Source organism: Petaurus breviceps, unplaced genomic scaffold, assembly GCF_028583685.1.
Source record: "Petaurus breviceps papuanus isolate PSGF00001 unplaced genomic scaffold, PetGlider_PUasm1.0 64, whole genome shotgun sequence".
NCBI classification, from domain to species: domain Eukaryota; kingdom Metazoa; phylum Chordata; class Mammalia; order Diprotodontia; family Petauridae; genus Petaurus; species Petaurus breviceps.
In genome coordinates this window covers 393082-414688 of record NW_027186428.1, presented here as the reverse complement: position 1 = coordinate 414688, position 21607 = coordinate 393082, and the positions used below count along the sequence as shown (strand labels likewise).

At 37.3% G+C, this 21607-nt stretch overlaps 1 protein-coding gene across 8 annotated transcripts in view; it reads left to right on the top strand.

The window, feature by feature from the left end:
- The window catches only part of MOK (MOK protein kinase), a 91374-nt gene that overhangs the window by 7072 nt on the left and 62695 nt on the right, over nucleotides 1-21607 (top strand). For 3 of the 8 annotated variants that reach the window (XM_069103733.1, XM_069103730.1, XM_069103731.1), the window contains exon 1: nucleotides 21440-21550. The exons of 1 other annotated variant lie outside the window; for it this stretch is intronic. Coding sequence is in view for 1 of the 7 variants with exons in the window: in XM_069103734.1 (XP_068959835.1) it covers nucleotides 21538-21550 (13 nt within the window). In the remaining 6 variants the exon portion in view is untranslated. Of the gene's footprint in view, nucleotides 1-21428; nucleotides 21551-21607 lie in introns of those variants that run through there. 4 more of the 8 variants (XM_069103734.1, XM_069103732.1, XM_069103736.1 and 1 more) reach the window with 4 other exon arrangements.

The window sequence follows — 21607 nt, the reverse complement described above, 5'->3', positions numbered from 1 at the left end:
TTAACATTTTTCTGTGACTTTCCTACTTGTATCTTGTTTTCTTCTCTCTATGTCTATCTGCTCTTCTAGTTTTCCCTTAACTGATCATAATAAAGATCTGAAGCACAGAGATGCTTTCTAGTCAACAAGAGGTCAGACTTTTTGAAACTTTCAGGGCACAGCTCTAAGTGAGCAAAAACAAAGAGAAAAGGAAAAGGAAAAAATACTCTTGAGAAACAGTTGTCCAAAAAATCTTTGTATTTTCTTGCTTAGGAGAGGCCCAAAGTCAGCCATCCTGAGACCCTTACTCTATTATTGACTTAGAATTGTAAATAAAATAAGGGTTTAGAATAAAAGCAGGGAGATATAGATTGCAGAAAGTAGTGACATCGGGAGACAGAACAATAAAAAACAGACCTAAGAACTAAAAAAAAGCACAGCACTGTGAGACCGTTTCATAGGTTCTAAATTGCCTTTTATATCTTATTTTACCTTTAGGGTGTTACAGCATAGTTCAATGATTGATGTTTACAATAATGAACCATCAAGAAGAGGGGATTTTATTTATAATAATTCAGGGAAGCATGTAACACATTTAAGAAAAGACTTATAAAGTTATATGAACTCATTGATTTCCACATTCCATCTAATGGTTCAGACTTTAACCCTTTCACGCTGCTTGCTCAACTTGTGTGACTCATCTGTGTACTCCCCGTTAAGTTCACCCTGTGGTGTCCATTCCGCTCTCTGGAAGCCTTCCCCATTTTCAACCCTGTGAAACTTTTACCAAAAATGGTTAACATTTTTTTTTTAAAGTTCTAATCCTTAAGGGGGTAAGCCTCATTTATTTAGAAAACTTACTTATGAGGAAAGCCTTCTTTTCTGATGATGCTAAGTGAATGAAATGTTATGTAAATGTATTTAAAAAAGTTATTAATTAGTCTTTCATGTTTTTCTTAATTTAAAAAGCTAATGAACTTAACATTTTATATTATTTCTCTGTTAAAATGACATAAAAGGAAAAGGTTCATATTGATTTTTACTTGTGTTTGCGATTTTTAAATTATTTTTTCTCCTCTAGGTTATTGATCTTTATAGAAAAAAGGTTCATTAGTTTCTTTTTTTTTAAATCAGAGTTTTCGTATGTTGAAGTATCATAAAGTATACCCCACTTGAACTTCTTTATTCTTTTTTCCCCCACACAGTTAGTGGTAGAGCCTATGTTGAATTTTGACAAAGATCTCTTATATGTCTTAAGAAAAAAGTAGTGATTAGCTAGCCTGGTAATCTTTTGGCACAAGAAGAAATAGCTCTTAGGGCTCCAGGTGTTACTTCTATTACCCTGATCAAAACAAATGAGAGGAATGGAATTATACATTTTACTTTTAGACTCATTCCATTGATTTAATCATTGGCACATTGTTATTTTGTTTATAACAATAACTATAAACTGTTTTCACTTTCTGGGAAAGAGAAGTGCTTTTGGTGGACTCTCAAGGGAGGAGATCTTGAAGAAGCAACAGTGTTAGATTTTTATCATTAGACAAAAAGTAGTTTCATTCTGTTTTAAAGAGTAAAAGTAATTTTTTCCTATATATATATATATATACATTTAATTTTTTAAGCAATTGAGGTTGGGTAACTTGCTCAAGGTTACAAGGCCAGGTGTTTCTGGGTGGGTGCTAAGTGTCTGAGCCTGTATTAGATACCAGGTCATCCCAACTCTGGGGCTGGTGATCTTACTCGCTGTGCTACCTGGCCACCCCTTTCCAATATATTTTTGTGTATGTATTTGCATATATATGTATATGTGGGTATGTATGAATATATGTGTGTATTTATAATGGGTTACTTACCCCTCAAGATTTTTATGATCTCTTCTTTTATCAGGGTTTTTCCTCCATCAATGTATATTCCAGCCCTCTTCATGTATTTCTGCACAATTCTTCTGAGTTGCTACAGCCAAAATAATTCACCACCAGGTGGCCAATTTTGCAGTGATGAGACTTTGTGTACTTATCTGTGCTTCTTTCTGGACAATAGAAACAAACAGGTCATCACTGATGCTTAAGTAGATTTTGAAGACTTGCCAGAGTTCTTTACTGGCACAACCCTTAGGTACCTCAAAGTTGTGATGAGACATATGTAAAGCTAAGCACAAACAGCTTTCCAGAGGACTGCTGCTGTGAACAGCTTTCAAGGTTCTTATTACACGGTATAGTGAACTCTTATTTATTTAGTAACAAATTGAGGCAAAACATTCACAGAAATTAAAATACAGCATTTAGAATGTTATAGCTTAATAATTTATCACTAAAGTGGCCACATAGTTTTTACCAGAGGGGTCACATAGTTTTAAACAAAGTACATTCATTTAGTAACTCAATCATTCTTAAGGAGGCAAGCCTCCTTAATTGACACAAAGTACAGAGGTCAAGTTTTCCACCCCTAGGTCACATTGTCTTAATCTCTTCAATCAAAAAGTCTTTCTTCTTAATTGGAGATTAGTTTCCAATCATCCTTAATTAGTAAGTCTTTAACTCAGTCATCTAAATATAAAGGTCAAAGTTCTCCACCCCTAGTAAATTTTATCTTGACTCTAGGTTGGCTCTCTGCTTCCATGGTTCCCCTTCCATAGTTCTAGCTCCTGCCAGCTCCTTGTTGTCCAGCTCCTTGTCCAGTTCCTGTTCCATCCTGAAGCTCACAGTGTCTGGTCCACTTCAGGTCCTTCACAGTTTCTTTTCCTGGGAAGACAAATCTTAACAAATCCATAATAACATTTGTGCACATTGCTGGCATCCTCATCAGTTTACTTTCTGCCTATGAAATCAACTCAGACACACTGACAAGGTCTGAGAACTCAACACAAATCATCAGTATAGTCCCTGGACCTTTGAAAATGTCAGCAAGACCCTCTTCCAGGATTTCTGAAACATAGAACAAGAAAATCCTTTTTCAGGGCTTCTGTAACAACAGCATCTCCCTCTAACACCAGGTGAATCTGATAAAGTAACAAAACAGACAGACAAAGTACTGACACTACAGCCATGCCTCCTCCCAGTTCTCCTCTCTTCTCATTTCTCAGTTCTTCTCAATTCTCAGTTCAGTCCTCAGTTCTCATTTCTCTTCTCAGTTCTCAGTTCTCTTCTCTCTCTCTCCAGGAGTAGCAGCCCAGCCTCCAGAAGCTTGCTCTAAGCAGTTCTGGCCTCTCTCATTTGGGCTTTTCCTTATATACAGTATTAGCTCCTCCCTCTTCTGCCCTTTCCTGTTATGTCAACATGTCCATCCCACTGTGGGATTCACAAGTTCTTAATACTTGACTTGAAACTAAGTGCTAAATACCTGTTTGATTGCAAATACAAGGGGATCTTCAAATTCCATTACTATTACAACATATGAATAGGATTTTAGTAGAACATTAAAACATATTCCTAAGAGGTAGCATTAGGTGACTTTGTTTCCTTTTATGAACATTTTATTACATTTAAAGTTTTATAAATTATTCCTTGTGTTGTAAAAAAAAAAGAGTACTGGACAGGAAATCAGAGGATTTATGTTCTTATTATGATTCTGCTACTTATTCCTTATGTGACCCTGGGAAAACTTCTCTAGGCCTTGATTTCCAGTCTGGAAATTGAACTAGATAATTTCTAAGAGTCTGTGCTGTTCCATACCCTATGTATTTCACAGTAACTTTTTGTGAATTGGGTCATTGTTGTCACACTTGATTTATAAATGAAACTGCAACTTTGGAAAGATAGGTCCTATGGAGACTACTGAAGCATAAAAACTATAGCTGCTAGCCTTCATTTTTGTGCTGTTTCCACTGTCACACTTTCCTTTTTTTGTTATTGATATTGTTAGTTGATTTTAAATGGATTTCTTGATCATTGCCAATCTAGGAAGCATTAAAATCCACACAATTCAGTGTATGTGTATAGATCAGAATAGATTACTGGATTATAATATTTGGTAAATTATGGATTAGTACTCTGTCTTGTGGAAGCTCATCTCAGTATAAAAGTTTATTCAGAGGGTTGGTTTGGGTTAGCAAAATTAGTCACATTTACCTCAGGTCCTAAAACATGATATCCTTTTGATATCTATTTTGGTGTTTTGTCGTAATTTCTCCATACTTCTCCAGAGTGAGATGTCAGTATATCATATTTGATGAGAAGACTCTTTTACCACAAAGAGTATTCTAAAGTCTATATAATAATAATACCATTGCCCAAAGAATGGCAAGCATTTTGTCCTGTGTGATGAAATTTGAAATATGGCTCCCATAAGTTCCCAAACCATAAGACTGCTGGAAATTGCCTGCATTGACCTCTGCTTTGGCTAGCTATTTTGCCTTACAGATGATAGTAAGGTACAGTGGTGCATAGTGAGGTGGGGAAAGCATTGTGCAGAAAGGTTTTGGTGTAGCACATTTTCTTATGTCACATTGACACTTTGTAGTCCCCAAATACCCTTTACAAAAATAAAAAGTGGAGCTTATAAGGTTATAAATAAGAACAAAGGCAGAAATAAATGAGTCATGCTGGAAGTTCTCTGACTTTTAGCATCACATGTGCTTGCCTTAGAGGAGAGTTCTTATTTATGTGGCTGGGAGAGGAAGGATACAGGAGGACATTCAAACAAACCTCCTGAGAAGTTACTACTTAAGAATGAAACCCTAATAACTTGAAAGTGCTCTTTGCTTACTTTGAACTTTAATTTCATGTGTAATCCAATGTAAATAATGTCTGTGGTCCTAAAAGTCTGTATAAGCATAGAATCAGATTTTTGTAAATGCTAGTTCACTTATTTAAAGGCATATATGATGAATCAATTTTAAAGGGAATAATTATTTTGTAAAGCAGATAACTTTTTAAATTTGAAATTGGGATTTCCATATGTTAGGTTTAATGTATAGAAAGATTTAACAGAGTATTTTCCTTTTATATTTACTGGATTGGGCAAGTAAAGTTACTTTCTACAAGATTTATGTGGATTTTGAAACTTACTCTTGATCCACCAAATACTTTTTTAAAGTAGTAGCTGCTTTCTTTTTGAATTTCCAAACCTGATACTATTTTCCCTTTCCTAAAGAACAGTATTCATTACACGTTTAAGTTATAAGTAAGATACTAAATGTCAGGGGACATTAAACAGTTGTTCACGCTCTAATATGACCCTCGCTGTCAGTGGAACTTACAAGATGTAGAACTGGAATGAACTGTAGAATTCTTATGGAATTTGTAAACAAGGAGGGGGAGATATAAAGAAATAACTAAACAAATAACTAAAATAGGAAATGATACATGATAAGTACCTAACAGAAGTTTGTGAACCAAGGAGAACCATTGATAGAGTTGCTCATACTTGAGCTTTCTTTTAACTTCTTTTTCTTTTCAGATTTTCAAATTCAAGTATCTTGTTTTTCCATTACCTTTTTTTTCTGAATCTACTCCCTCTCCACTACCCAGTGAACCATTCCTTGTAACAAAGAATAAAAAAGAAAAAACTCCCAATATACTTTAGATCTTATATCACCTATGTTGCTACCTCTATGATTTTGAACTTTTTTTTTTTGCCTTTTGGAGGGCAGTTGGAGTTAAGTAACTTGCCCAAGGTTACAGGGCTAGTTTTTTTGTGTTAAGTGTCTGAGGCTGGAACTGAACTCAGGTCCTCCCAACTCTGGGGCCGGCGTTTTATTCACTACACCACCTAGCCACCCCAATTTTGAACTCTTAAATCCCCATGATGAACATAACCTTCTGTCCTAATATTTTCCTTTGCCTCCTTCCTAAACTTGGTCATTCTCACCATGGCCCCCCATTCTTTTCCTTCTTGCCTATTCTCCCAGTTTATCAAACCTACCATGGCCTCACTTTCTTCTTTTCACCCATATAACTGACCAGTTCGACTTCACACTATACTTGGTTCTTGGTCAGTTGTGGATTAAAATAAAACCCCACCATTTGCTTTTTTACTTCCACTGTCATGCTGCTGATTCTTAAATAAAAGACTTAAAAATTGAATGAAATAAAAAAGTATTTAAAAATATTTTATATAAAGCACTGTACTAAATACTGGAGATACAAGTAGAACTAAGCAGCTGTAATGCTCTCAAGGAGTTCACATTTTCATGGGAGAGAGAATGCATAAAAGATTTTTTGGCTATAACTCAGATGGAATGACCCTATGGGCCCTTGGGGTGTAGTGGCAAAGCAGTTGGTAATGTATCTTCTTTAATGCCATTTCTATTGATAAAACCACATCAAGAGACATCAGAGAGGGGAAGGATTGTTACAACTGGCAGGATGAGGTAAGGTTTTATAGAGGAAATGATGCCAGAGCTGGAATTCAAAAAAGGATTGCTAGGGTTTGAGCAAGTAGAGATGATTATGGGGGTGGAAAGGAGGCGGCATTTCCAGGCATATAGGGAAGTTTTATGCAAAGGTGGAGTGTGCCTTTGCCACCGGATCAAGACCATTTTGCACTGTGCATTACCTACTCCATTGTGCCATTGTACATTGCTATAATCTCTCAGGCAGTATAGCCAGCAGAAGCAAGGATCAATGTATGTACTTTCCAACGGCTTTGTTTGGAAACCAAGGGGAGCCCAGAGGACTGAGCTGAGGGCATCTTCTGTGTGCTAAATAAATAGTTCCTGGATGATCCTGATTACTAGTAATTAAGGGATGAGACCATGAAGCATGGTACAGTAGAAAAGGAACAGGCTCTGGAGTTAAAGGCTTGGGTTCAAACTCTACCTCTGATACTTACTACATGTGTAACCTTAAATAAGTAACAACTCTTTGGACCTCTGTTTCTTTGTGTGTAAAATGTGGAGGTTAGACTATTTGGCCTCTCAAGTCTCTTTTTTCTCTAGATTGAGAAGAGGAAACTAGAGGAGAGGTAGATTAAGGGGAAGGATTAGTTTTATGCAAAACAAATTAAAGTTTGGATAACTAAATAAATACAAAAGTATTATAACTCCTTTTGAGTTAGCAAAGAATAGGAGTCTGAAAGGGTGTCCATTGATTCAGATATGGCTGAATGAGTTATGGCATATAAATATGATGGAATACTATTGGGCTATAGGAAATTATAAAGGGTATGGTTCCTGAAAAACCAGGGAGGACTTAAATGAACTGATGCCGAATAAAATGAATGAACCAAAATTATTTCTATAATGATGACAATATTATAAAGGCAAACAGTTTTCAAAAGTTTAGGAACTCTGATCAGCATAATAACCAATCATAATTGCAGAAGTTATATACTGTCTTCCTCCTGAGGGAGAGGTGAAAGATTGAGGGTGTAAAATAAGACATATCTTCATGTCTAAATATGTCTAATATCTACATGTAATGCTATATACATATGTTTATATACATATAGTTATATATATTTGTGAGTGTTCATACATATAGTTTCACTTGCTTGTGTATGTTTGTAGCAGAGTTTTTGTTTTTCTTATGTTTTCAATTTGGGGGAGAGGTAGAGAAGATGTATTTTGCTGATTAAAAAAACAAATTTAATTTAAAAAAGAATCAGTGACAATAAATGTGAAGGAAGGTGGTTTAGCAGTAACAAATCTCAAACTATTTCAGAGTGATAATTATCAAAACTCTGGTACTGGCTAAAAAATAGAGTGGTGGATCAGTGGAATAGATTAGGTACAAAATGCATGGTAGGAAACAACAATAATAATCTTGGGTTTGATAAACATAAGGATTCAAGCTTTTGGAACAGAAACTCACTATTTGATGAAAATCGCTGGTGAAACTGGAAAGCAATTTGATAGAAACTAGGTATAGACCAATATCTTATATCATATACCATGATAAAGTCAAAATGGGTACATGATTTAGACATAAAGGGTGATACCATAAGCAAAGTAGGGGAACATGGACTAGTTTGCCTGTCAGATCTGTGGATAAGGGAAGAGTTTATGACCAAAGAAGAGATAAAGAACATTATAAAATGTAAATTAGATAATTTTGATTACATTTAATGAAAAAGGTTTTGCACAAACAAAATCAATACAGCCAAAATTAGTAGGAAAGCAGAAAACTGGGGAAAAATGTACAGCAAACATCTCTGATAAAGACCTCATCTCTCAAACATTTAGAGAACTGAGTCAAATTTATAAGAATACAAATCATTTCCCACTTGAGAAATAGTCAAAGAATATGAACAGGTAGTTTTCAGATGATGAAATCAAAGCTATCTATAATCATATGAAAAATACTCTAAATCACTATTGATTAGAGAAATGAAAATTAAAAGAAACTCAGAAGTACCACCTCATACCTATCAAATTGATGAATATGACAGAAAAACAAAATGACAAATGTTGGAGGGAATGGGGAAAAATTGGGACACTAACATATTGTTAGTAGAATTGTAAACTGATCTAACTCTTTTGGAGAACAATTTGGAACTATGCCCAAAGGGCTCTAAAACTGCATATATTTTGACCCAGCAATCCCACTACTAGGCCTGTCTCCCAAAGAAATTTAATTTGAAGGAAGAAGAAAGGACCTATATGTGCAAAAATATTTAATGCAGCTCTTTTTGTGGTGACGGAGCTAGAAATTGAGGAAATGCCCATCAGTAAGGGAATGGCTAAACAAGTTTTGGTATATGATTGTGATGGAATACTATTTTGCTATAAGAAATGATAAGCTAGATACTCTCAGAAAAACCTGGAAACATTTACATGAACTGAAGTAATGTGAAGTGAGCAGAACTGGGAGAACGTCATACACTGTAATAGTAATATTATGTTACAATTCCAAAGGACTTATGAAAAATGCTATCTACCCCTAGAGAAAGAAATGATGGAGTCTGAATGCAGTTTGAAGCATACTTTTTAACTTTCTTTATTTTTCTTGGTTTATTTTATTATTTTGTCTGTGTTTTCTTTTATAGCATGACTAATATAGAAACATATTTTGCATGACTGCACGTATATATAACCCATATAAGATTGCTTGCTTTCTCAGACAGGGCAGGGTGGAGGGAGGAACAGAATTTGGAGCTAGAAATAAAAAAAAAATAATGTTAAAAAATTTTATATGTAATTGGAAAAGTTATTTTAGAAAAGATTTCTTGAAATACATCTAGGCTTTTTTTTTTCTGGTCATGGCAGTCAGGTAGTCTAATGATTATTAATTTTTTTTCCTTGATCTATTTCCCAGGTTAATTTTTTTTTACTCTGAAATACCCAGCATTTTCTTCTATTTTTTTCATCTCATGGAGTTATTGGCTTCTATTTGGGTTTATTCTAATTTTCAGGGAGTTTGTTGTTTGGGTAAAGTTCTGTACCACTTTTGCCACACTGTTAATTTCTTTTCCAATTCTTCCTTGTCTCTGATTTCTTTTTTAGTCCCCCCCTCCTGTGCTTTGACATTTTTTGTAGAAGACATTATAAACTCTTAAAAACTCAAACCTTGGGGCGGCGAGGTGGCACAGTGAATAGAGCACCAGCCCTGGAGTCAGGAGGACCTGAGTTCAAATCCAGACTCAGACACTTTTACTAACTGTTGTGTGAGCTTGGGCAAGTCACTTAACCCTAGTTGCCCTGCCTTCCCCCCTCAAAAAAGCAAAAAAAAAACCCTAAACCTCTTTATTTCTTCCCAGAATCCTAATTGAATTTGTCCAAGTTGTGTTTTCCTTTGAGCCTTGGCATGTAAATATTCTATTTTCTTCTGGGTTTGTGTCTTGGGTGTCCTTGTTATCATAAGAATGTTTTTTTTTTTTTTTTTATGGTGGGATTACTTTTTGGTTTACTCATTCTTCCAGTTTATTTCATGACTTCAGACTTTATGTTAGGGCTGAACTCTGTGTATTTCTGGATGGAAGGTCCAGGCTGGTCCTGTTGCCCCGGTTCTTAGGGTATTGATTGTTGTGTTGTGCCATTAGTCTGGGCACCTGCAAGCTATTAGTGCTTTCAAAGTGGTCTGATCCAAGGCAAAATCTAATTGTTGCTTCTGTGATCTGAGACCTGCAAGTTTCTGACCTGGATTTGGATCCGAGCAGCAGTAGACTGTTGTCAAACTCATCCACAATTGCCTAGCTGCACTTTTGTCTGGAATTCCTACCCTGGTTATTCTTCTGCAGGCCTCAGACTTGGATAGCAGTTGGAATTTAGATCCTGCTCTCCTTCTGGGGGTGGGAGGGGCTAAGCCACATCACTGCTGTTTGCTTCTGAATTTGCTCTTCTCTTGGTACACAGACCAAGTCAGGAGACTACTCCTCAGCCTGGAATGCCACCCCTGGGTGCAGGTCCCTTTCTCAGTCTACCCTGGTTCTATTGCCCAGAACTGGATAGTGATAAAAAAAAAGCTGCAGGTTGGCATTTGTTTCCAAACCCTACCATGCACGAGGTAGTGGTGTCCTGGTAGGGCTTGTCTTGCCCTAATACCTAGAGTCTTCCTGTACTGAAGTGCTCTATGTGGCCTGTTTCTGTTTAGACTCTATCCCAAGTGTCCAGAAACCTCTTTGTCTCCCTAAGCTCACCTGAGCTAGAAAAGTGACTCACTGTGACTTCTTGAATTTCCTGATCGGGATTCAGTCTGGTGCATTTTCTAGATCTATTTGGAGGAGTTTTGGTGGAGAGCTCATTGTGCTTTTCTGCACAGCTCTCAACATATCATTTTATGATGTTGAATCATCAATGGTGCCAAGGATCTGGGTGGTAAAAACTTTCTTCTCTGGTTCTTCAATAGCTGTGGTTGCTGAGAAGGTGGGGACTAAGCACATGCAGAGGAAATTGCCAGGGAACATCTCCTTAGGGGATTGTTTCCTTGTGGTTTGACATCCAGGCTAAAAGCAGGGCTGGTGATTTGAGGGAGGGTTGGCATGGTAGAGCTGCTATTCCTGTTGTTCTTGTGCTTGCTTGCCAGTTAGTGGTGGCTGGTGTTGGTGGTAGTGGGAATGGTGAGCCTCTTTTCCAAAGAGTGCTCTTCTCAAAAACAAAGCAGAGGCCGAGCTGGAAGCCCTTTGTGGTCTAGGGGGACACTCTTATTCTAGGAGCTTTTAGCAGCTCCTGGGCTATCTCTAGAATCATTGAGTTGTTTTGACCCACTTGACTATGCTGTCACTTGTTTCTCTCAGCATGGCTTGTTGCTTAAGGTAGAATTATTTACTGCTTTTGTTAGTGGCATTAGGTCAGAATTTGATTTTGATGGTCACAAGGATGGCAGGACCCTTCTCCACATGGGTTGCTCCTCCAGAAATGATGGCTTCAAGGCCTTGGTTGGAAGCAGAGCCAATGGTCTGCACTGCTGTTCCTAGGCCTCTTGGGTTAATCTGCAGGGAACAATATGTTTCTACTAAACATTTATATTATTGTAGTGAAACTCTGACCTTACTCTATATGGGTACTACTAGCAGATGGGTCCTTAGAGTTTGGATTTCTGCATATCTTCATTAGGGCTCTAGGGTTACCCCTGAATGGTGGTGAGATTCTTCTCATGCTTTTGACTCAGACCCCCAATTCACTGTATCTCCCAATATCAGTGACCAGTAGTTAGTATCCCAATATCACAGAATTAGTTAATATAACTTAATTTTACAAATGGATATTTACTGAAAAGAAATAGTAAGAACAGTAACAAAATTTTTCCTCTCCCTAAGTCAGGGCATCTCTCCTCTACCACCTTAGCCCTTGGGCAGAGGGGCTCAAATGTAAAGTAACTGCTACAGATATTTCATCTTGTTAGGGTCACTTTCAGATGTGGCAAAGCCATTGGACCAATTCTTTTTTTGCTGCAGGATATAGCATGGCGGCTGCTGAGCAGGATCCCCACACTTTACTCCTTAATGCTGTGTTCCTCATTTAACTGCTATCAGTATCAGTGGGAGCTCCATAACTCTCAAACTTTTAAAGTCATCAATGGTAGGGGAGAGAAAACTTAATCCTCCTTTCTGCCCCACCCCCTTCCAAGGGAAGTTCCTTCCCAGTAGTCCTTCATCACTGGCTCTGACTACCACTTGACTGGGCTACTACTGAAATCTGTGATTATGACCTGGCTACATAGTCCCTGAGCTGTGTCAGCCAAATACAAGATACTTTCTGTATGGCATCATCTACTTTCATCCAGTGACCCAAAGTCCCAATGATCCTTTCAAATTGAAAAAAGATTGAAAATGGAAAAATTTGAGATTCAAATTCAATCAAAAATTGAAACTCATATTGAAAAAAATTATCCATACCTAATTTATTTTTGGTTTACTTAATCAAGATATCTGGTCCTTCTGGTGATTTTTAAAAGGATTTGGAGTGGACACTTACCCTTATACTTTCTAATCCAAAGATTATTCTGTTTAGAAGAGAAAAGCAAAACTGGAGTAGAACAGTTCAATTTACTAACTATTATGTATCATCATATATTAACATTAAATCCTTTGAGGTTGTTTTTCCCTGCTAAATATTAGACTGCAGGATCATACTCATTCTTTTTCTAAAGTCTTTTAAAATCTAGAGTATATATCAGATTATTCATAGATGCTGTGATAGTGTGGTCATTTGTTCTTAAAGTTCCTATAATTTCTTCTTCAACAACCGATTCCTACTTTGTGGAACAAGATCATAGATTTAGAAGTGGAAGGGATCTTAGAGGTCATTTAGTTCAGTGTCTCATTTTGCAGACAGAGAAACTGAGGCCCAGAGAGTTGATTGATTTGACCAAGGTCACACATGGAAAAATCAATATTTGAACCCAGATCCACAGACTCTAATCACATCATTCTTTCTACTGTAGGAATGTTGTAGGAAGCATCTTTTTTTTTTTTTTTTTGGGTAGGGATTGAACTAAATTAGTTTGGAAATCCTTTGCTTATTCCATCAACACAAGGTTGAAACCTCTATAACAATTTAGTAGATGTTTTTTGGGAGTTTCTGTGGCCAAAAAATTCATCACTCTGAGGAGAGAACTAAACATCTAGTTTGGTCCTGAGACAGCAGGCATACTGCCAATCACTGAGGCCACACTCAATCCTGCCATTCTAGCTTGGTTTGTTTTGTTGTGGTTGGCAGAGCCTTTGAGAATCCAGGCCATGTTTTCAATATAGGATTTTATTTGAAGGAGAATACTGGTGTAAAAAAAGATGGACTTTTGTTCCAAGGAGTAAATTACCTAAATTTATTTTTGTAGATATTCATGTTTATTACATGTTCTTTCTTCCACAAATAATGTAAGTTCCTTGAGAACAGAGATTATTTCATATTTTTATATGTGCTCCCACAGTGCCTTAGCACAGTGTCTGACACCTAGTAGGCACTTAATAAATGATTGTTTTAATCTTCTTTATTAATTTATTTCACTCTTTTTTCTGTCCCTTTTCTTTCCTTGCTCAGTTAAGTAAATGGTTCAAAAATTTTCTCTCCCTACTTCCCCATCAGCCTTTTAAGTAGTTTTCTTTTGCTGTCTTCTTTTCCAAGAAGCTTTTATTTGATTCATTCTCATTATTTCCCTTCACTTCCAGTTTATTCTGAATTGTTTTCTGATTCATGGCCTGTACCATTATTTGTTCCTTCTCTATTTTCTGTTTTTGTTATGAGATTAAAACTTAAGTACCAGATATGAGGAAAGAACTTAGTTCAAAAGAAAGAATTCTCACTGCTGAATTTAAAACCACAAAGAGTAGAGTAGGAAAAATTAAATGTATGATATAGGATATTTTCAAAGAGTCAAAGCTTTGAGAGGGAAAATAGCAGATTTATAAAAATACTGAATGGAGGAAGATTTGACAGAAGAGAAGCAAAAGGCATCAAAATAACTTGTTGTGAAGACAAGATGTTTAGAGTTAACTTAAGAATCATAGGTCTTCTGGAACATGACGTTAAAAACTTTGAATAGGGGGCAGCTAGGTGGTGCAGTGAGTAGAGCGCCGGCCCTGGAGTCAAGAGAACCTGATTTGGTTCCGGCCTTAGACACTTAACACCCACACACACACACACACACAAAAAACTAGCCATGTAACCTTGGGCAAGTTACTTAACCTCAGTTGCCCTCCACAAAGGTGAGAAAAAAAACTTTGAATAGGAAATAATATAAGAAAACTGTCTAGAACTTCAGAGTACTAACAGCAGAACCATAACTGATCAAAACAATAGGTCGACAACAGGGAAAAAAAACCCCTCCATACTTCACATTTCAAGGTCTCTAGTGATTAAATTTCACAATTTCAGTGACAAATTTTACAAACATGAAGAAAAGGCCAATTTGGATGACAGTGAATTATCCTGCATTTGTGAGAAATTGCAGGAGACAACAGAATAATACGGTCCAAGAAAGAAAGCTAAAGATGTAACCCAAAATGACATATTTTGAAAACATGGGCCTAATCATCAGTGAGAAAGATGGATTGTCGGGGCCAAAGTCAAGATGGCGGACTAGAAACAGGACCTTCGTGTGGCTCTAGCTTCCCCCTTCCCCAATTCGTGTAAAAGGGGACTCTGAACAAACTCTGGAGCTACAGAACCCACAAAATGACACAAAGAAGCTAACTTTCTGCTGGGGACAGCCCGGCAGGCTGGCAGGAATTGGCCAGCACAGCGCTCTGGGAGCCGAGCCCAGGCCCGCGTGAACCAGAGGTTTTAGCCCCAGTGCGGGCCTGACCAGCAGCCAGCTGGAGGGACTCCAGATCACCAGAAGCAGTGGTGTTCCAGAATTATCAACACATAGATGCAAAGGACAAAGTGAGGGGTCAGTGCAGTGTGGACTTTGGGACCCAGTAGTTGGGAGTGCATCGACTTTTGCCCCCAGGCAAGAAGCCTCTGAGGGCTACAGCTCAACAGGTGCCACGTTGCAGCTTTAGCTCCTGGCTTGCAGACTGTAGGGGGACCAAGTGACTAGTCTGAGGGGTAATCACTCTTGCTTTAACCTGCTTGGATCTGGATTGCAGTCTAGGGTGGAGGTCCTGGAGTTTGTAACCAGCTTGCCAGAGCATGTGGAGGCTTCATAGAGGACACCCAGCTAATACCTCCAGCAGCTGAGAAAACCCCAGTGTTTGGGACGGAAACTCCCCTGTCTGGTGGCAGAGCCCTACTGTGGCAAAAAACCCAAAAGTCAAGTAATTGATTGGCAACATGACCAGGCAAAGGAAGCAAAACAAACAGAAGAATCCAATACTAGACTGCTATTCTGGGGACAAAAAGGATCAAAGCATAGAACAGGAGGAAGACAGTGAAGTCAGAACTCCTGCACCAAAAGCATCAAAGGAAAATAGGAGCTGGTTACAGGCCATAGAAGACCTTAAGAAGCAGATAAGAGAAGTGGAGGAAAAATTGGGAAGAGAAATGAGAACAATGCAAGAAAATCATGAAAGGAGAGTCAACAGCCTGACTGAGGAAAATAACATCTTAAAAAACAGACTAACTCAAATGGCAAAAGAGGCTCAAAAAGGCAATGAGGAGAAGAATGCCTTAAAAAAATGAATTTGCCAGATGGAAAAAGACTCTCAAAAGCTCACTGAAGAGAATCATTCCTTCAGATTTAGAATGGAGCAAAGCGAAGCTAATGACCTTATGAGAAATCAAGATGCTGTTAAACAGATCCAAACAAATGAAAGAATAGAAAGTAATGTGAAATATCTCATGGGAAAAACCACTGACCTGGAAAATAGATCCAGGGGAGATAATTTAAAAATTATTGGACTACCTGAAAGCCAAGATCAAAGAAAGAACCTAGAAATCATCCTCCAGGAAATTCTCAAGGAAAACTGCCCTGATGTTTTAGAACCAGAGGGCAAAATAGAGGTTGAAAGAATCCACTGATCACCTCCTGAAAAAGATCCCAAAAAGAAAACTCCTAGGAATATTATAGCCAGGTTCCGGAATTCCCAGATAAAGGATAGAACATTACAAGCAGCCAGGAAGAAACAATTTGAATATTGTGGAAAAACAATCAGGATAACCCAGGATCTGGCAGCTTCTACACTGAGGGATTGAAGAACCTGAAATATGATATTCCAAATGTCAAAGGAGCTGGGATTAAAACCAAGAGTCACCTACCCAGCAAAACTGAGTATCATGTTTCAGGGGAAAATATGGTCATTTAGTGGAATAGAGGACTTTCAAGTATTCTTGAAGAAAAAACCAGAGTTGAATAGAAAATTTGACATTCAGATACAAGAAGCAAGAGAAGCTTGAGAAGGTAAACAGGGAAAAGAAATCATAAGGAACATATCAAAGTTGAACTATTAACATTCCTACATGGAAAAATGATAATTGTTACTGATGAAACTTTTCTCAGTATGAAAATAGTTGAAGAGAATATAAATATATATATTTATATATATATATATGTATAGTCTTTATCGTATATAGGTATATAGGTGTATGAATACATATGTGAATGTGTGTATATATGTTTACAGGTATACATAGATAGAGGGCACAGGACAAATTTAATAGGAAGGGATGATACTTAAAAGGTGAAATTAAGAGGTGAGAGAGGAATATAATGAGAGGAGATGGGGAGAGACAGGATGGAGCAAACTATCTCAGGTAGAAGATGCAAGGGAAAATGGGTACAATGGAGGGGAAGAACAGGAAGGCATAAGGGAATGGGTCAACCTTATACTCATTGAATTTGGCTCAGGGAGGGAAGGACATACACACTAAATAGGGTATCTCACCCTACAGGAGAGTAGGGGGGAAGAGGATGAGAGGGGGGATGATGGAAGGGAGGTCAGGCTGGGAGAGAGGGAAGTTGGAAGCACCCACTTTTGAAAAGGGACAGGACCAAAGTAGAGAATAAATCATGTGGCCAGTGGGATAGGAGGGAGGGAAATATAATCAGTCTTCTACAATATATCTACTATGGTAATGTTTTGTATTAGCTACACATGTACAACCTATATTGAATTGCTTATCTTCCCAGTAAGGGTGGGTGACAAAGGAGGAAGGGAATGAATCTGTAATTCAAAGTTTTAAAACCAAATGTTTAAAATATATATATATATATATATATATATATATATATATATATATATATACTATTATTAATACTATTTTATATGTAATTGGTAAATAAGAGGAGGGGATATCCTGGGGACCGCTGTTTTGGGGAGGTGGGTAGGGCAAAAACGGGGAGAAAATTTGTAACCCAAAATCTTATGGAAATGAATGAAGTAAACCAGAAGTTAATAAAGCATTTGGAGGAAAAAAAAAGTGATGGAGAAAAAATGTTAATAATGCAGATTAAACCTTTCCATTGAGCTGTTTATTAAACATTTACCAGAACACCCCCCCAAAAAAAGAAAAAAAAAGATGGATTGTCAATAAAAGAGAGGCTTTTGATGTATTCCTCAAAAAATGAATAATTTATTTAACTCTTAAACACCCAAAGAACAGCCTGAGAAAGTAAGTACAATCACCTTGAAAAGACTAAGTAATGAAACCACTTCTCTTATTAGTTATTGTGGTTTTTTTTTAAAAAAAGGTTGATTTGTGGGGCGGCTAGGTGGTGCAGTGAATAGAGCACCAGGCCTGGAGTCAGGAGAACCTGAGTTCAAACTCGGCCTCAGACTCTTAACACAAAAACTAGCCTTGTGACCTTGTCACTTAACCCCAATTGCCCTACCTTCTCCCCTCAAAAAAAAAAAAGTTTGATCTGTGGGGTAAAGGGAGCAACAAAGGGAGATCATCAAGATAAAAAAAGAACCTAAGAGTTTAAATATTTTAAGGAGAATTTAAAGAATGAAGAGAAGGAAAGGTAGAAGAGTTGAATTATGTATCTTTGGACTAAGTCCTCTGATTCCTCCCCTGTAAGTGAGTCATGACCTTTTTTGGGGAGGGAATAATAGAGTAGAAAATTGCATGAATGGGGAGGTACAGTTATGTGTCTCTACCAGGTCTATAGAAAAACAGTCATTGAACACTTCCTATAGTCTCTCAATAAGTGGGAGAGGGGGAATACTGCGGGAGAATGGGATAAAGGATGGGAGAGCCTGAGATGTGTAATAAAAGGGGAGGGTCTTATCACACAAAGGGAAAGGAAAGAGTGCCACTACAGAACTTTCCTATGGTAGTGGTATATTTCTGCATTTTAGAGAGGGACCTTATAAAGCTTTTGTCTGGGGGATCATTTTGCATATTAAGAGCCATGTCACCATAGGAGAGGAGATATATGAATTTTCAAGGGCAGCCAGCACCCAAAATGGTGGTGGTGGGGGACATTCAACTAAACATGATAACATGCTGTTAGCAATAGAGCTTAATAATGGTGAGGGCAGAGGGCAGGAGTTAGGACTGGTTTTCAAAATGTGGGACTCCCATGTTATCCAAAACAGCTTATTTCATGAATTCATATTCCTAAAAATGAGGCATATTAGAAGTTAGGGATGCTTGGGTAAGATCCACAATGGCAATAACAGATGAGATAGAAAAAACTTGGTACTTTTTAGACTTTCTCCTCGGAGGACATAAAGCTAATAAAGAAACAAGTAGCCCGTGGATCAGAATACAAAATTCAGAACAGATTGGAAGAGAAGAGAAATATCAAGGAGGGCAAAGAAAAACTTCTTAGAAAATGGAATGGCAAAATAAAGTACTTAGCTAAAGGTTTGGAGGCAAGGCAAAGAGGAAGAATTTTGAATCACTTTTTTTTTTTTGCTTTTTTTTTTGGAGGGCAATTGGGGTTAAGTAACTTGCCCAAGTTCACATGGCTAGTGTGTGTGTGTGTGTGTGTGTGTGTGTGTGTATATTAAGTGTCTGAGGCCCGATCCAAACTCAGGTCCTCCTGACTTCGGGGCCAGTGCTCTACTCACTGCGCCACCTAGCCTCCCCGAATCAGTTGTTTACTGGGCAGAGAAGAAGGGTCAAAAAGAGAGCAAGAAATGTATTTTATTTGTCTTTCAGTAAACATTTTTTAAGCATCTCTTATGTGTCAAGCACTCTGTTAGCTGCTGGGGATGCAAAGATGTAAATGAAACAGTCTTTTCCTTCAAGGATCTTGCAGTCCGGAGGAGACAACATATATTACAGGATAGTTTTTATGGGGAAGGTGCTTGTAGCTGGATTACTAAAGAAAGGATTCACGTAGAAGATCTTTTTTGATCTGAGACTGGAAGGTGATTCTAGGTGGCAAAGATGAGGAAAGAATGAATTCTAGTCAGGGAAAAGGCAAGGAGACGAGAGAGAGATGGAATATCATATGTGAAGAACAAGAAGGCTAGTTTGGGGGGATTATAGCATGCATGAAGGGCTTGACAGTGTGTTGGGGCTAGTTTGTAAGCAGTTTTAAATGTCACAGTAAGAAGTTTATATTTGATTTTAGGAGTACTAGGAAGTCATTTGAGCTGTTTGAGGGCATGATCAGATCTGTGCTTTAGAAATATAACATTTGCAGCTGAGTGGAAGCTGGTGAGGCAAGATACTAGTTAAGAGGTTGTTGAGATAGTATAAGTGAGAGGTCAGTTAATCTTCTAGTAAACATATATTCAGCACCTGCTGTTTTCCAGGCACTTATGCAGACATTCCTGCTCTCAAGGAATTCACAGTCTAATTAGGGAGGATAACGTGTAAACAACTATCTATGTACAAACAAACTACATACACAAAAAATTGGAAATAACAAAGAGAAGGACTAATGTTGAGGCTTCCTGCAGAAGATGGGCTTTTTAGCTGGACTTAAAGGAATCCAGGGAAGCCAGGAATCTGAGATGAGGAGGGAGAGCATTCCAGGCATTTGGGATAGCCAGGGGAAAATGCCCAGTTGCAATATAGAGTGTCTTGTTCAAGAAACAGCAAAGAGGTCAGTGTCACTTGATCTAAGAGCACTTTGTGGGGAATAAGGTATAAGATGACTAGAAAGGAGTGGAGGAAGTAATGAAGGGCTTTGAATGCCAAATAGAGGATTTTATATTTGATCCTGGAGGTGATAGGGAGATCTAAAAACTTACTGCATAGAAGGGTAGGGGATTGATATGGTCAGACCTGCACTTTAGGAAGATCCCCTGTGGTAGGGAGACCAACCAGCAGGCTACTGCAATACTCCAACCATGATGTGATGGAGGCTGGAACTAGGGTGGAGGCTGTGTTCTTAGAGACAAAGGAATAAATGTGATAAATGTTGTAGAGGTAGAATTGATAAGATTTGTAACTGATCAGTTATGTGGGGTGAAGGAGGGTAAGGAATTGAGAGTGAAAGAAAGAGAAATGAACAACTTTAGTAAATTCAAAAGAACTTAGGATAAGGCAGGTAAATGAGGCTGAGTGTTGGGGAGAGTCTGTAGGAAGAACATCTGAGTACTAACGTCAAGGTCATATAACAAAAGAAGTGGAGCCTAACAAACATAACCTTTATAACTAAAAATGGAATGATTAAATACTGTAGTGAAATGAAAAAATGTGCAGAATGGATAAGAAAAAGAAACCAAAGTGGTAATTCCCAGTTCACAGTGTATAAATTGTCACAGGAGAGAAATAGATAAGTTTTCAAAGGAGGAAGCACATTGTTAATAATTACTTGGAAAAATGCTCAACATCACTAATAGTAAGAAATGCAAATTAAAACAGTTGGCAGAAATAAATAAAAGCAATGAAATGGAATGTTTATTTGGTTGTGGAGAAAGAGATTCATCCATTGCTAATGGAATAGAAAATTTGGGGGATTATAGATTTAAGAGATTGTTTTTGGATAAGTCTTGTAGTATGCAACAAATGTTAGAAATATAAGTGTGTAATTGAGTAATTCCATTGTTGAAAAGGGCTAATAAAAACAGAATAGTTGCTTGAAGATTTTCAGAGCAGTGTTACATGCAAATGCAAAAAAGGGCAAATAAACTAGATGGAGGAATGGTTATATTAATTATTATATTGATGTAATGGAAAAATTACAATATTAAAGCAAACAAGTATGAGGACTGTGAGGAAATCTGAAACAGGCTTTATGAAATAATTCAAAGCAAAACAGAACCAGAAGGATAAAGTAGATACCAACAGAAAATGAGAAATGACAAAGAATTCTGATGAGGGTTTACAGAGACTGATATTTTAAAAGTTTTATGATATTTTATGCATCAAAATTAATTTTGATGTAAATAGCTGTTAAATAACTTTAATTTATTATGATGTTCAGTGTCAAGGTTTAAACAAAATGTTAGATAATTCTAAAACAGACCAAAGAATTGATCCTCAGGAAGTGTCTCTGTCTCTGTCTTTTTCTATCTTTTTCTCTTTATCTCATTTGTGCAAAACAAAAGACCAGAAAATTCTTCTGGCAGTGTAACCAAGGACAAACTTAGTGTCTATCCAAAGCTACACAAGCCTTGATTTTCAGAGGTTGACAGTGAAAATCAGTGCATTTAGCCATTCTTTAACCATAACTGTTATAACAGAATTTAGAATATAGTTTTTGTGCCAGAAGTAGCTGTCTTTTCTTTTACAGTTGTGATCCTGTATGTTAAATTATATTGTTTAAAAAACAAATATAAGTTTTAAATTGTAGTGTTTTTTTTACCTGTAACATAGCATTGAGCAAGTGAATAATCTACGAGAAATACAAGCACTGAGGCGTCTGAATCCACACCCAAATATTCTTACGTTACATGAAGTTGTCTTGTAAGTATAATTGTTTTTTTTAAGTTTTCTACATTTTGATGCTTGTGATTTAATCTT